The following is a 17,276-nucleotide window of genomic DNA, read 5'->3' on the forward strand; positions in this document are numbered from 1 at the left end:
GATTAATAAATATAGTATAGAAATAGCATAAGAGAGCAGAAAATTAAACAGACGATCAATTTAATTGAATTTCTTTTATGTAGCTCTTAATTCTCCGCTCAATATGCACCAAACTCACTCCAAAATAGTAATAAATTATTTTCTCAAAATTCTTCAGTGATTAATAAATATAATATAAAAAAGTATAAGCAGTAAATTAAACAATCGATCAATTTTAATTAATTTCTTTCACTTAACTATTCAGTGAATTAATTAGTTATATAATTTAATAAGAAACTGTCGGTTGTTGTTATTGCGAGCAATATTGCTCGCTATTTGGATCACGAGTGTCCCAATTAATCTATCCAAAGCATTCGCGAGTTTTCTATCGTATGTGCCTTATCCAATTACGGTCACAGCCTCCAGAACGTAAACTCACGTATAACTATATATATATATATATATACATGTATATACCAGCAATAACTCGCGCCTTGTGCAGTCTAGAGTTTATTTACTTACCTGAACCACGAATTTCGAATTACATCGAAGTAAATCAAGCTTTATTTTCTTAATCTTATATTCCTTTGCAATTTTCTACAACGCACAACGTTATCCCTACGAAACTCTGCATTCGTTTACTCTTATATGTGAAAGAAAAGAGACGAAAGATAATAAAGTATTTATAAATTGAACATTACTCGGTCGAGACGCAGGCTATAACATTAAGTCATAAATTGTATTACGTGCCAAAGAAGCTCCGGATGGGATAATGGTGGCGATACAGCTTAGAATTGCCATTCATTTATCTGACAAGAGACCGTGGGCGAATAAAAGATACGAGGCGCGCATATACACACGTACGCACACTTACACGAATGAGCGAAACTGCGAAAGGGACGCTGATCCAAATAGCGTGCAAATTGCAGCGTCGCTGACCTACATAAAACAGCCGGAAGAGGATAAAAGAAGAAAAGCCCGCACGCGTCCTCCGGTAAAAAATCCTAGTTTTCACACGGGATTAATTACAGACGCTAATTACACGATTCATTAGTACGCCTAACTTTGCCAAGATCGAAGGATTTGATTTACAAATCTCTATCGCTCCATCGGCAATTAATCAAAAGTTAACCGCAAACGCTTTTAATTTGTGCTCGTTGGAATATCATTCGTTTACAGAAACGTTTATGACTGATTTTTATTACACCAGACGATAAATTTAGGGGTCGTGGATGTAACACGAATGTACGCCATTGTTTCAGTTGTAATTGGTCCACGAAACTCAAACCCTTTGCCCGAAATTTTTTACCAAGGATTTTGAGAAATTTAATCCTAAATGTTTGAAAACGGCAATGTTCTGTAACCTTTTGGATTTTATCCTATCATATTTTGCTCTTAAGATATTTCAAATCCAAAAGTATCCAGGAACCACAGATTTTCAATTTTAGGATTCATTTCTTTATATCCTTAGGGGACTGGAAGTATCAGCCAATAGGGTTAGAGTTTGCAAGTGGACCAGTTACGTCATAAAGTTACCTTTTAGATCTGCGTAATTTGGAGTCTTCGCGACCGTGGAAGCCCTGCACGAAGCAAAGCATGATTGGTTCTCCGGGAGAGCTGGTCACTTCACCCATACACCCTTCTCTTACACTCGAAAGTCACCCAAATTTTCACCGATCCACGGATCGACGTTGTATCGAACCTCCTGCATCTGCGATAAGGCCCCTCAGGATTTTGTCTTATTCGAATGGCACGTCAATCAAGGCACTTCTGATCCGACTGTACATTTCTAATTTAACAGTTGTATATATATATATAGAAGTTACAAAAATTTTCTTATATCTCTCGTTCGATTAAATCAATAGATTCTAGAATCCATGCATTTTTTCAGTGTTCTTCTCTTCAGGGGTTTTCCGTTCTTCAAATCAAAGACTTTTATAACCCTCAACAGTTGCCAAGGCTAACGCAGACTTCCAAGGGTGTAGAGAAGTTGAAACGACACTATCGGTTGTCTCACGCCAATGTGTTATGGCGAAAATTTAAGTTTCCTCCTCCAAAGGAGTAATTCTACTCCACTACATCGATTCTAAGAACAAAGATTTATAATAACAGTACAGAATGTTTATTAAAGATGATGAAGCTTGCTGGAGAACGCGTTGCGTTAATCGTTTCCGAAGATCTGTTTCCACTTGGCAGAGTGCGCGTTGCTTCTGGCGATCCAACTAGAGTTGGTGGTGGGGGGAACAACTGTGACGTTACCGTATACCAACATCTCGAGAGGCCCCGAACCTAACCTTCCTTATCCGCGGGTCAGCCAGCAACGTTGCCGGGAACCACCGGTTTTCTTCGTTTACGAATAAAAAACAGATTCTTCCTCTCAGCGGTTCCAATATTCTTCTTCTGGATTCTGCCCAAGCTCCAAAAACACACCACGGTCCATTGTGGCTCGACTCTCACTCCGAACTTTCAATAATTTCCTTCTTGATCCAATTTTAATTTCAAAAACTCATCAGAATCTATCGAAGATCCAATTTTTACCAGGAAACGCTAGTTTTCATTTTATATAAATAAAAACCAAATTGTCTCACTGAACGGTTTCACAATGTCCTTCTTGATTTGGTTGAAATTTCAGAAATCCTTCTAAGTACGTTGCAAATTCAATCCTTCTCACGTGAATCCTTTTCATTGGAGGATTTTCCGATATGAGCTACATAGTATGTACATGGGTAAAAGAAACTGGCTTGAAGTAATTTTGGTCTTGCACTTTCTAGTACAAACCAGTTATTTGAGCTAGGTAAGAGTCGCTGGTAAAAACTTCCAAGCTGACTGCGCGACTCGATTCCGCAAGGAGATACGGGCTGAATAACAATTTGGCATTCGAGCGAGATAATTTTAATCTACGTTCAAACTGGACCAGACTCCAAGCTCTCTCGGTTTGGTCTTCGCAGAAACGAACGACAGTGCTGCTTCGTGAATGAATCAAAATTATAGAAAAATTAACAATACTCTGGTTCTTCAGGTTTGCACATTCCGCAGTTCGTTGGCCTTCGGCTATTGACCGCTATGTTGCGTGGCAGTTGCAAGCCGATTCTCAATCCTCGCAGATGTAAATTGCAGAGCCTCCTATAGTGACGAATCGTAGAAATCTTTCCAACTGTCTCGCTCAACAATTTCCCCTTTTACTTTCGCTCCTCCTGAACTGCTTCGAGTCGAAATCCTAACAGTCAGCAGTCGTAAACCTCTTCCAATCGAATCCGTTTCAGCAAGAAAAAGGCCGACGGCGAAGATTCGGCGTTTTTTTTGTTGCAAAATTCCAGTCACGTTTTCCAGTGCGACTATTCAAGGACACGTAGCGTTAAAAAAGTCTCTACAGTTTAAAGATCTTTGTTAGAACGGAAAACACTGTTTTCTTGTTTTTAACACTATGGGGGGAGATGGTGGAGTTGCAGGGAAATTATTTTGACTCGCGAAATGCTGCTTTGCCGTAGCGGCACAACAGATCCGAGCAAGCCGTGCCTCAATCCGACACTGGCAACTGGTAAGAAGCAACTGGGGCCAGTCTGGCTCAGTCTGGCTTAGCAGCAGAGACAGAGAGAGAGTGAGAAAGGGAGAAAGAGAGAGAGAGAGAGAGAGAGAGAGAGAGAGAGAGGTAAGGTAAAGCAACGGCAGAGACAGCCGAGCCGAGGCAGCTCAGCACACACGAGGCGTTCCTTTCCTCTTTCGTGTCGCTGAGCGCTGCTGCTTGCCAGTTGCCACTAGTGCCACCCCACCACTATCGCGCCACCAACGCCGCCGCTCGATAACTTCTATACCCCCTTCAATCTAACAACCAAAAGGCCACTCGCCTTTCCTTCCCTACATGCACCTGTTTCACTGTGTGTCGCTGCCTCTCCACACGCTGCTGCACCGCACGCCACCGGAAACTCGTTCCTGCTTTTCTCTCCCTCAAAACCCCTTCATTTCTTAATTCCTAACCTCACCTGACCCTCTAACTTACGCACAATTTATCAACCCTCTGTCAGTCCTCTCCTGATTAAAGCGAAAAATATGATCAACTTCATTACATCGATCTATTTGGAAAGGTAAAGACGAAAACAAACAATTTATTTGTGAATCCATAACCTCTTTAGTTCGTACCTACATAGTTATTACAGTTTTGACCGACCAAATGTGTTTTGTCTATACCCTCTCTCTCTTTTGTTTCTGCCTGCTTTTATAGGAAAAGGTATACAGAAATACTTGTTCGAATGCAGAAACATTGATGGTGGTTTCTATGAAGAGACGTCGGAGGTTTATTAATAGTTGGTTCAGCAGCTCCGAGGAATCTTTGCAAACACGGGGTGCGTCTTTTCCGGTGCCGCAATGCTCCCTTCTTCGGAATTGGCAGTTGTCCAATCTTGCCTCCACTGTACGGGAATTTTTGGCCACCAAGCTCAACGTTGCATTTCACACATAACTCTCCCGCGTAAATCATCACGGTTCCGTTATTATTCCTGGCTACTGTTCTAACCTAAATTGAAAAAATGCTGGTGTTTTTCGCCGACCATATTTGGTAACCATTACTCTAGTGATCGATCAGTATTCGTCAACGAACAAATAGCGGTTTTTAGGGAACTTCCTGACCGTGGAATAGTAGGTTTTGTAACAGCGGGGAATAACCTAGAGTGATTGTGTAGCAACCTGAGAACACAGCCAGTCCCAATACTCGTCTTCGTGTCTGGAAGTGAACCTGTCGCTCGAATCCTATTTATACCTAACCCTATAATAGTAGCTCGAGTGGTTACGTGGAAATTTATGCGAGCCTCGTGTCACGGACCCAAACCGTTCGAATCTCCATTTTTCAGACTAACCTCTAAACCCGCATTATCGTGATCCCTCGTCAATTTATTACACTCAGAGAGCGATACACTGTTATTACCAGAACAAAACACACTCGACACAAAATTATCTCGCGATAAGTAATAAAAACAAACTCCGTCTCGGATTAATATACAGTGATCTATCATAATTTACGAGCCTGGATTTACTGATGTTTATATAATTATTGTAGACTAGTTTGTATCGAAAATTTTCAGTGATTTTTGAACCTTAGAGAGGTTAGGTAAACAATCGCGAATTGATATGTAAAAAAAGTTGGCAAGGCGCGAACTATCATTGTCGAGGAAATTTCCACGATCCTATTGAAGAGTTTTCTATGCAGAGTAATCGATAATCCATCGAGGCTCGTGCGACTCGGGACCAATGCAAAGTCATCGGTTATTTGAACAAAAAACCCTGCTTCACCGGGAAACTACTTCAGTAATCGAAGATCCGAGCACGAGCAGGAGCAGTCGCTAAATCGTATTGTAAGCAAGCAGCTCTAACGGAAATTTCCTAAGACACCATCCGTCAGTTCAACCTGAAGTATTCTCCGTGTAGCATAAAACGACCATAGGACCATTTTTTTTGTCGCCAATGTAAAATTGAGCTTTTGGGTTAAAATTGAAAATTATTTATCTCCGAATGACGCGAAATAAATCTGTAAAATTTTGAAAGTTTTATTTCCGTTGTTTTCAGGAGTGATAATGGTTGGGAGTTGTTGAAACTCTTGCTTCCTGCAACCAACTTTCTAAATCCAATCCGATCGCTGTTTAGAGAGAGGGGCCGAAAGGATCGCAGTGATTATTACTGTATAGCTCGATTGTACAGTTGGGAACAGAGAATGTTTGTCTTTCAGGTACCCCCTCCACTTTCCTCGTCAGCATTTTCGCCTGCCCTATCAAGAAGTACGCAAAGTCCCAACGGCACGTAACTTAAAAAAAGAATTTTGTGATATACTAGGCTCTTTATTCGAAGTTTAAAACATCCAAATTTCGGTATATTTATATAAAAGCAAATTATATGCTCTTATAAAATTAATTAAACATTTGTGTTATTTTATTTATAGCTGTAATAATCATGATTTATTTAACAAATTTGTTTAAGTATTATTGAAGTAAACTAAATTTCATGTGTGTGTGTGCAATAAAAATGGATCAGAAAGGGGGAGATCAAGTGGTGGGGGTACTTGTACGGAAAACATTCGCTGCTCTCGACTTTATAATGCTACATCCGCCACGTGTTTCTTTCTTCAAGTTCTTTTTTCTTGCTAGTCGATAGCGTGCAATACCCTTACTAAAAACTCAACCGTAATTTCGTCAATCACGAGATATAATAATTGATAATAACGCTTTCCTAATACCCCCCCCCCCCCCCCCCCGCTCCCCTTCTTCCACCAGGATATCTCCTTCAACATAACGGAAAAAAGGAAAGCACCAATTATAAAGAAACACACTACTATTTTCCTATATATAATTTTGTTTCTAACCAGTCTACTTTGACGAATCTCTTACATAATTGTTGCCATATGCAATTATGCAAGAGCAATTTACCCGCCGTATCATCCATTTTTCTCAACGGTTAGCATAATAACTAGCCTTTCGTAATAACTTACATTCGAAATAGAAATTTTATCAAATCCATAAATTCAGAGAAATCGCAAACAAGATTAAACTTTTGGCACGCGTTATTTTCTGAAATTTCTTATACGAAATCGATTCGCCGAAACTTGTGCAGAAAAGAAATTCGACGAATTTGTATATATTCGACAAAATAAATAGGTCTATATTTTGGTTAAGTATATATATTACAGTTTTCCGCAGAAACGATGTGACTAACGTAGTTCTTAGAATCGGTCCAAAACAATAAATCGTCAGTTTTAGGGGAAACGCGCGCATTTTGACGAATCTTACGTCATACGGTCCTGAAAATATGGCGGAGTACCGCCGAGCGTTGGCTTTCTGGATAAAATCCGATTAATCGGACACGCCGGACAGAGGAAGCCAATGTTGCGTGACGCAAATCTTGTGTCTCGAGGCTTCCATGGAATCGCGTTATCTGTCGGATTAATGGTACATTCCTACTCTCATTTATCGCTATATCCTGTTTTATTGCCACCAACTCGAAAGAAGGTTAAGAAGGTCCGTTCAACGTCTCCTTCCTTCGTGGCATATTCGTTCGTGCACGTAATCACGCAGGTGCGTTTCGTGCACTCTATGTGCTCATCTGGGCGTAACTTACCGTGTCATAACTTGAGGGGAAAAAATTATTGGAGTGGCTTATCCTCGTGTAAAAGTAAACAGTGTGTGTGGTGCGAAATTTTATTTACAAAATATTACTTGTCGTCGAGACACTACCCTTTCTCTTAATAAGAACAATAAATATATAGAACCAACCTTTATAACATTCAGGTGTAAATTATAATTTTTCCAAATTTTATTGTAAATCAACTGTGGAATAAATCTTGGTTATTGTTATTTGGTTTAATCATTTGTTATAAAAACTTTATAGTGAATTTCGTTTGTTTCTGATATTGGAGATTGATATAATGATATAAAATATAACTGCACTTTCTTTTTAGATCACTAATTTGCATAATTTAAGAAACATTTTGCGTAAGTCTGAAAACTTCGACTCAACGCTACGCGCCATTAGATAATTAATTTTTCAAGCTCTTAAGACCGGCTCATTGAGACGTAAGATTTGTAAGAATATCTTTCTTGAGTTATGTGAAACTTTATTATTGATTTACACTAATTTGCGTTCTCTATAGACTCAATTTATCCTCATAATTTTTCAATTATTTTTTAAATTGATGTTATTTAGCAGCTATGAGTATACCACTTGCATTTCCTTAATAAACAAACGTGATCGTGTAATACCTTCATGCAGCTAATTTTATAAAATCACATTGGAAAAATGTTGCCAGCTTCCAGAGTATTGAAACATTGCAGAAAATTAATGTGGCCAGTTGTGAGATTCGACTGAAAAGTTTCTGCTCAAAATCTGAAACTAGTCAATTCTTTTTACTTAGACCAATGTTTTATGACTTTTAACTCAATGTAAACTTTTGAAAAAACTGTGTTCAAGTCACAAGTATCTTTAGGTCGATCGAGACTCGTAGATCACACTGCTGGAAATCCAATCGTTCCCTTCGTGTTATTAATAGTGTAGTATATGTATACATAAGTTTCACCGAGAAAGTATGTAAGAGCGAAGTTAGCTGAAATGTAGCCAAATCAATTTCGTGTTTGGAAGTTGCTCGTGTTTTCGCCGGAAACTCGCTGACGTCTCCCGCAAGATGACGCTCTATGGTTTCCCTAAGCTTTGATATTGAGGTTAATCCGCGCGATCTGGTTTTGTTTGGATTTTCACGGACACACTAGACACAATTAACCCTCCCTGTGCCTGTCCTCGCTACTTCGTTTACAGCATGACCTAACCTCAAAAAATGACGCTTTATTTCAATCCACATTATAGAATCCGTCAAGAATCTTCCTGAAACGTTCCAAACGTGTCAAATCAAGTTCCTTAACATTTTAGAGAAGTTTCTGATACCATGTACGGAATATGAGTGACGTGCCATTTATGTGTGTTTTTTGAAACGCGAATTATAAAGACAATTTTTCGGTATACAGAGCTGAATTCTTTAATGACAGAAACTGAAAATAAAAAGTAGTCTAATAATAAACGTTAATCAGTATTATGTAAAGAATTGTGAGTGAAAGCTTATATCTTATCGGTCGAATATATTTAATTGGCGTTGAATTTGGTCCAGAGAAAAAGGTTACTTTTGACTGCAGATAAGGAAAACAAAGAGTCTCGTGATAAGAGAATTCAAGTGCCAAATCGATAGAAGTTGGTTTGTTTTGAGAGTAATCCAGCCAAGAGACACTAGACAATGGCATTTAAAAATATTTGTCGTTCGATGAGCTGCGGATACTTCGAGGAACGGATATCTTACACCGATGCGTTACTATGCGAAAATTAACCGTGCAGGATTACCAAGAGAAAATCCAATCAATTTCAACGAGGAATATTTGGCTCAACTCGTCGCCAAAAATAATCAATGTTGAACAGAGGTCGTCGTTGTACATTGAATTCTCTATATTCCTGTTTAATTTACAATCCCGTTTCCAATTAGCTCCTTTAATTCACTAATTTTCGTCCATATTATTAGCGAATACGTGCAGCTCGTGGCACTGTTCTATTTATGAAGCATGTATAATTAACGATGAGGAAGTTTGGTAGAAAGAAAAATTCTCTCTCGTAGAGCGTGAAAAACAGCATTACTCCAGTTACCAAAGCCACTTCCTCTAGTTTGACATTGCAGCGACATTTATGAATGCAATAAAAGTAGCTGCTGTTTCTGAAGCACAGCAAACTTTATCCATCTTTCCATGTATATGCGTGTGTAAAAAATTGAGCAAACATCAGTCCTCGCGATAACGAGAAATCTGTTAGTTTCTCTGAAATCTTTTGCTCCAATTACAAATTAAACGATAACGGCCATGATAAATCTTCTTGAACTCCGCCATTAACGTTTACACTCCAGTAAAGATGAAATTTACATGCCAAGTTGGATTCAAAAACTGGCATAACAATTTTTTATGCAGGCGTAGAACTCCTAAAAATGCCAAACAACAGTTTTTCAGAAATTTATTGCGGTTAGTCGAGGGGATAAATAGAAATATTTAGTGGTAGCTGAGTCTATCGAAACCATAAAAATACGAATATCAGAAAAAAATACTGATAAGATACTTGGATGAAGTATCTATTAAGAATCTGTAGTTCGATGTTGCGTCATCGAAGGCTTATAAATGTATTTGCATATTATTTGGCACGTAATAAATTATTACCTGAAATAAAAGGGCTTTGCAATGGATATGATACGTACGGATTTCGAATAGTTTAAATAATGGAGAGTTGATATTCTGATCATGAATTTCCAGTGGCTTCAGCGCGAACTCACCCGAGGATAGTCGGACGATTGTCGATGTGAAGTGAGAGCCGGCGTAGAGAAGCTGCTCCATACGAGTGAGCCATAGGCCTGCTTTTCAGCCAATTGAAAAACACCGCACAGCTATCCACCAATCGGGCATTGATCCCTCGCCTGACGACCGTTTTCTGCAAGCTCGACCGACTTCGCGACCATGCGGATCTCCGAATATTTTCGCGCGAAAATTTCCGCGCATGCGGCATCGCCCAGGCCAAAAAATACTTTATTTTTCAAGTTTCTTCCATCAGGAATTCTAGAATCTTTTTAATTCGACACATGAGTTTTGAATGGTAACGCCATCTTGAAGAATCGCATAAAACCGGAAGCTCGCATTGAAGAGGTTATCGCGGCAAAGAAAAACTGTGCGTCTCCATTCGAGATCCTAGCACGACTGACACACTCCGGCTAGGATAACGATCGTACAAAAACGCCTAATTGTTTACCAGCGTTCGTTTTTAAGTGTGCGTTTAAAATTATTCATCCCCCCACCTCGCGCAGAAGACACCTCTCTACTGACCGACTGGCGTATCATTTCATGATAATGAGATTTTCATCGGAATCTGGCAAAACACAGTTATTCCCTTACAAATGTCAGTAATTAGCATCAATCCTTGGTCTATTTTCGGATTGTAAATGGATAGGAAAAGTCATGTTCGATGGATCTTATACAGAATCAAGTTTCAATAGTGCTATAACATTATAATTCACTGAAGGCAATTTGAGAGAGGTAGGTTAGGTTAGGTTATAATTGTTCGCGATAGTTGTGACGAGACAGGGAAAGACTGTATGATAGTAGTAGTTTTGTTTGGATACAGGTACGGCAGGTGCTCTGCTTGGGCAATATTTCATTGCCATTTCTGCACACGAACACGTGCGAGAGATATGCTAAATTCGTATGTAAATTTTGATGATCTAAGGTGGCTAAAGTGCAAAGTGCTATTCGTCTCTCGGGCCAAGCCACTTCCTTATCGGCTGGAGCGAAATGTCTGCATATAACTAATCCACCATTGCAATTCAGCGAGATAAGCAACAATCGTGAGCTGGATTTCTTTGTTGATTGCCAGGCAGACACGTTGATTTTAGAAACACGCGAGAATTCAAATTTTAATTTCGATTGAGCACGAACATCTTGTTCATAATTACGTTATTTACTACGTTGTTTATTTTCTTATCTCATCGTTACACGTAAATATTCGGTCGAAGAGAAAGGTCAGATAGTATTCGGGTTTCGGTCGAAGATAACCTCTATTCATCTGCGTGGGCTGCGTGTACTCATACAGTATTACGCAATATTTGTAAACTGTCCATTTTAGTGCTCAAAAACTCACCCATTGATGATGGATGCGGGTTCAGGTGGGCTCGGTGGACCCGACACGTGAACTTTCGGTACTCTCTGGCCACCCTGTTGACCTTGGGACTGGCCATGATCGTTACGATGACTCTGCGACGCGGAGGAATCATCGCTGTCGCTACTCGGGAAGGTATCCGTCCCGACTTCTCCCTGAGGTCTGAAAAACAAAATAAATCCAATTTTATTTCCATAGCATAACCTTAAAATACTAAAGCTAAAATTATTTGACCCCATTTCTGCTTATTTGTATACAATTGATTTTTTTTGTATCGTAAATTTAGCTCGCATTACTATTCAGGAAGCTTTCGTAATGAAGAAGAATTATATGTGTTGCTGATAAAAACGTGTAGTAAGGTCTCGTAAATCAACGTCACGAGTATATTCGTAGTGGACGGATGAACTATAGCGCGGCCAAGATGAGAAAAACTGGATGTAATTATCCGAGTGCGTCATATGGGTTGGATTATATTAAACCGGCTTGATCAACATGCGAATTATACCCCTCGGACCCGTCTTCAATTTGGAAGTGAAAACTTGAAACGACATTTCTCGCCTAAAATTCCATCATCCGTCTCAAATCAGAACTTTGTATACTAATTCGCCAGGGTAACTGAATTATTTTCTTTCTAATTTGCAGAGAACCTTTCACTGGGAGTCGATAAGGTAGGAAGAGCCGTTTTAGCATTTTTTCAGAGGTTACTTAACGGTATTTTTTTCTTTTTCAGGAATTTAGCCACAAGTTCATTGTAACACTTTAATCTAAAAGTGCTTTACGTACAGAGTTGAATGGTCGAACGTGAATTTTAATAAATAAGGGAATCGCACCTGCGGTGAGTAGTCTCGTAAGTGGCCGTCCAGTAGAGGGGCGCCACTGTCTCGCGTTGTGGTTCACGTCCAACACATGCAATGTAGGAATAAAAAGGTAGGCCTTCTCCTCGGAAAAACTCAATTTGTCGCAATAGCTCACATCCTCAGAGATGTTTCAATGAGGGAGATGAATAACGGTGTATCAATTTCACAGAGGTGCGCAAAATGGAAGACTCCCAGTAATGGTGGAAGAAGTAGCGAGCAGAAGAAACATTCACTGGACGAAACAGGATAAAAAACTGACACGGGAAGGTAGAAAGTGGGCCTTGCGATCCTTGCGAAGGCGCGCACGTGGGAGTCTAGGGGTTCCTGAGAAGAGCCCCGCCTTGTATCTTGGCGGAAGTTGCGCGTTAACTTAGGTGTATTCGATTCCGGTCACGCAATTTCGTGGAAGACTTCCGGGAATTCTCTAGGAGTTACGGCAATGCGGTGCTGAGCTTCCCGCAATGGAGCTCGTGGGACTCCGCGGACGACACTCGATGAAACGTTCGTCTGGACGCATACTCGTCCCCTCCGGCGCGTCTGCGCCACGCCAGTCACCTATTGACCGAATATTATGGCTCACATGCACGCAAATCCACCCACACTAACGGGAAACGTCAGCCATCGCCCAGCTGGATGTTGCTGCTACCACTTGCCATCGCTTCATGCTCAGCTGATCGTCAACCAAACCAATCTTTCTTCTAAATCCACGATTTCATTTGTCAACCTCTGACACTCTTTCCCTCTCAATTTTATATCGTCGCTTCTTCCCTCGAATCAACTAATCCTCGTTTCTCATATCAAATAGAATTAATATGTTTATAAAATTTTATTTGGAAAATTTGGATTGGTGGTCATTATTAATGAGTATATGTTTAACAGTACAATGAGACAATTAATTGTTACGCTCTGAGGGAACGAGAATCATTTGTTTGCTCAGTCTTTGCTCAGAAAATATCTTCAAACAAACGTCTTTTGCCATTTAAGTATAAGAGTGTACCTTTCGTAATAATGTTTCAGGGAAAGACTGTTTGGTTTAAAAATGGATATTGGGTAACGAGATAGGTTTGATTATTTAAATTATTTTCTTAAATGGAGCAATTTATATTTTTATTACTTCAATTTTTTAAATTACTTTTTTAATGTTTCAACTAATTCTAATGATACACATTTTTCAAATTAAATTTCAGAGAAACGAGAATCTATCACGAATGCAATGGGCCATTTTGTTCCGGAAGGAAGTGGAAACTATGAATGTCTTCGCCTCACTAAAATCAGTTCAATTCTACTCACTCGATTACTCATGTTACACAGACGCAGGATACCACTCATTTCTACCGATTAATGGACTATATATCGCTCACCAGCTGCAATAACGGCACTACTCAAAAATCTATAAACTTGAGTTAAACCTCTGCAACGATCCTATTTTATACTTTCTATCGTTAAACCGAGGTAGGACCCAAGTAAACTCTCTTAATATCATCTTGATGGCGACTGTACCACTGTTTAGTAAATATGCATAAGTAATTAAAAAAACATTAAGCGTTTGTCAAGATCAAGCCCAATTTATACACCATCGCGTTATGTAACACTGGTACAAAATCTCTCAGAACAATTTAGCTCAATAACGTAAAATTAATAATTGAAAAATCTTCAAAATTTGAAAATGCTAAAATCTCTCCATTGTACCATTATTGTAGCCAGTGAATGATGTATGAAAATTCAAATAGTTTTAACTCGAATATAAGGTATAAAATGTGAGTGTAATCGGAGAAGACACTTATGCTATAGGATTAAACAGATAAGTTATTTAGTTTACCTTGGCATAGAAACAATTGGTGTCCCGAGTTGTAGTAAGCTAATAGCGAGTCTTGCCGGTGCAGGTGCAGCTGCGATGAGTTCAGAGCCTCTGCCACCCGTTCTACAAATTCTGTCGATGTTTCCATCTGAGAGAGATGTTCCGGATCTCGCCGCGATTGGAACTTGCAACAGATTGGATCCTACTGCTTTGTATGGCGTTTTGCGGGGACTCCTGAGGGACCCGGATCGTTTCAACGGCGTCCTTGATTCGCTCTCTGGAAAATATTGAAGTATCAGGATTAAGCATCGAGGGAAAATTGATGAAATCTTGAAGTACTTGGAGTTTTCATTAGGGACAATGAGAATCCCTCAGCATGCAGCTGCAACTGCAAACAAACAGGTGCAAGACAGCCGGAAGCAAAACGCGTGAGCTGATGACGGTAGTTTAATTCGTTTAAAGCCCCTCGTTCAGTTACGTCAGCTTAGCATTATACACTGCGTCCTCTTGACTACCTGAATTACGTGAATGCGTTACGAATTGTACTACTTACTACACGAGCGACGCTATGGATTCATCGAACACTCCTCAAAAATGTTAAAAAAAATTCACTGTCAGGTTTCAAGAGAAAAGCCATTGCTTAATTCCAATTCAATGTTTTTTTAATTAAGCTTATCGACCTTCTACGACGGTCAGCTAATTGTTTATGGGAAAAACTGTTCATCGGGTTTAATTGAGCGCTTACCTTTAATTTGATAGACTCTCAGGGCCATTTGGAATAGCGAATGAGCGAATCGTGACTATCGGTTATTAGACGAAGGTCGTAGAATGCGATGCATAGTTATTATAACATAAGTTAAGCTAGTTTAGGACAATGACACCTATGCGAAATTGTCTCGGGACCGTCGACCAAGCGACTGAAAAGCTTTGGGTGTCGTTTAGCGTTACAATACGACCACGTTTCTGGCAGATTGCCGCGCATCTTGAGGATTTTGCGAAATTCGAAGGAACGGACATAATGCATCAATATCGGACTGAGCGAATTAGCCTAATTCGTCCATTTCCAATGACCTACGACCTTACCTTTGTTGAGCAACATACCAAGTGGATATAGATACCGATCAACAACAGCTGACGCCTGTCTGGCATATCTCATATACGTTATAATTATTTTTAGACACTCATCAACGGTTATTATTGCAAAAGCCGCGTCACACGCTTATTACTTCCTACTTCCAAATGTACAATGAAATTCGCACAAGATATCATTGCGGATTTCATTTAGTGTATTTTATAGATGATTTTTTTGAAACGTTTCTTTATTATTTAAATGCAAAAGCTACTTCGAATATTAATGTAAAGTAGTACAACGAAACAATTTTGTACCTTCAGTAAACATGAGAATTCAAAAAGTCGATATTTAAATTATTACTGAAATGTATTAAATTACTTGTAACACGTATCGTACATATTCAGGGTCTTATAAATGAAGTGCAAGTATTCTAACATTTTAATATCATTTAAAATTAATTTTTCTTTATTTTGTGTTTTCTGCATATATAGTATTCTTTCGTTGTACATGATCAGTATAAGGTTTGATAATTAAATCGCTCCAAAGTATAGATATAAAAAAACGTTTATATTTATTATCATAAATATTAAATTTATCAATTTAAGTCAATCAGGCTTCTCTGAATGCAAATAGCTAGAGGTTCGAGAATGTCGTTGTAGAAATTAAATATCTCTTTATAGTTACTAAGATATATATATATTTATAATCTTCCTGTTCTGGAGCGTTTTAACTGACAGACCATGTATAAGAGGCTTTATAGAACTTCACTGGAAGGAAGTTTCGAAAGAATTATGTGACTTGGTAGACAAAGAGATGGGCCGTAGTAAAGTAAAGAATCCAGAAACGTTGTACCAAAGGGCAGTCGTCTGTTTCACGGGTGTTTACCAGTTCTATTTATTTTACCGTGACAAAGAAACGCTTGAATGTCGAGGAAGGGGAAATTTGTCATCGCCGAACGATAACAGCGGTAAATGAGCTTTTCCTGCGCGTAGATTGAAACGAGCGTAGCACTTGGGTAAAGATCGACTGCAACCAGGTCAAAGTTCCTGAGATACAAATTACTGTTGCTATTTGGTGGAAATATGTAATTTTGTACACACCGAGGAAATTAATTCAATCTTTTCTCCTCCGAGCGACTCGCATTATACTTGCAAAATTACCCTCGTAAAATTTGTCGTTACTGTGTTTGTAAAACCTCATTTCTTTGTTGGCATTTTCCGAGGAAATGCGCTTGTTAGACAATTTATTTAGAAGGAATCGGCCACGTAAGTCGGTTGTCAATAATCCGCAATCTCCTTAACGGGCTTCCGTTATACCATATGTCGAGACTAGACTGCAGCTTTCTGACAAACCTTGAAACGAGTGATTCATAAAAATGCGTAAAAATTAATTCAGCTTAAGAAATGTGAGATAAGTTTAAGATTTGGTATTAACTCGATATATAATTTTACTTAATCTTGTGTACAATGCGACTAATTAACTGTAAGCTAACCCAGTTCTCGCGTAACCGAGTTTTATACGTAGGAAAATATGTTTAGCCACGATCAAATGGCGGTAGCTGGAGGTAAGCGATTCGAATCGGACGTTTTTCACGAGTTTCGCAGGCTTGACGAAAAAAGAACTAGGGCCTCTGCCGATAGTCTGGAAACTCGCGAAAAAAAGAGAAAACGCGTTGGAAAAAGAAAACCTGAAACTTACCTCTTTCGTCGGCGGAGATTGACCGTCTGAAGTAGCTCCCCCCACTGACGTCAGAGTAGTCGATTTCTGGTACCATTTTTGATGGTTCCGCGCGAGTTAAAAAATAATGTTTCGGCTATTAGTGTCAATCAAGCTCTAAGCGATGTTTCTTACAGAAAATTTCTGACTAGACCGCTGTCTACTACCGCGTGGAGCAAACGAATAGATTAACCAATGGAAATAATAGTAAATAGTCACGTGCTTCGAAAGCATATTCGCAATAATATACGAGCAATGTCGTCACGAACAGTTTCGCGGCTCGATGCGAGATGGTTTCACTTCGATCGCACGGCCAGTTTGGGCAGCTAAAGTTCAATTTAACATAGCACGAGTTTCTAGCACCGATCGATCGACTCGAGAACTATATTAACACGCTGCTTGATATACAACGGACGATAAATTAAAAGCTAGTGTATTAATTAATCTTCAATGGTATTTTTCGCCCGAGCTTATTAGCTTATTCGAAATAGTGAAACGCGCAAAATAAGCCTCGCAGTATGAAAACTAAAATAGAAACTAAATATATTTGCCACTGCATTTGTCACCGGACCAAACAGAATCCTGTGGTAGTTTATCGATCCCGTAAGTTTGAATGGTGAGTGTTACAAGGATTTGATAGGATAAATCAAGG

General features: G+C 39.2%; 1 protein-coding gene and 2 long non-coding RNA genes across 5 annotated transcripts in view; 2 read left to right on the top strand and 1 right to left on the bottom strand.

Moving 5' to 3' along the window:
• The window catches only part of LOC136778570 (uncharacterized), a 34,698-nt gene extending 17,459 nt beyond the window's left edge, over window positions 1–17,239 (bottom strand). For 2 of the 3 annotated variants that reach the window (XM_066735527.1, XM_066735526.1), the window contains exons 1-3: window positions 16,607–17,239; window positions 13,858–14,113; window positions 11,164–11,343 (exon numbers count right to left, since the gene is read on the bottom strand). In XM_066735527.1, coding sequence (XP_066591624.1) covers window positions 11,164–11,343; window positions 13,858–14,113; window positions 16,607–16,682 — 512 coding nt within the window. In that variant the 5' untranslated portion in view covers window positions 16,683–17,239. Of the gene's footprint in view, window positions 1–11,163; window positions 11,344–13,857; window positions 14,114–14,581 lie in introns of all 3 variants that reach the window. The other variant, XM_066735528.1, reaches the window with a different exon arrangement.
• LOC136778575 (uncharacterized) lies at window positions 1,623–5,802 on the top strand. Its single transcript, XR_010823461.1, has 3 exons — window positions 1,623–4,061; window positions 4,199–5,435; window positions 5,536–5,802. It is a non-coding gene; the product is annotated as an uncharacterized lncRNA (long non-coding RNA).
• On the top strand, window positions 10,626–11,814 carry LOC136778574 (uncharacterized). The gene is made up of 3 exons (XR_010823460.1): window positions 10,626–10,870; window positions 11,149–11,341; window positions 11,468–11,814. It is a non-coding gene; the product is annotated as an uncharacterized lncRNA (long non-coding RNA).
• Window positions 17,240–17,276: the final 37 nt, after the last annotated feature.

The sequence above is a fragment of the Prorops nasuta genome, unplaced genomic scaffold (assembly GCF_024137725.1).
Source record: "Prorops nasuta isolate Cenicafe-Biocafe unplaced genomic scaffold, Cenicafe_Pnas_1.2 PNAS00014, whole genome shotgun sequence".
NCBI lineage: Eukaryota > Metazoa > Arthropoda > Insecta > Hymenoptera > Bethylidae > Prorops > Prorops nasuta.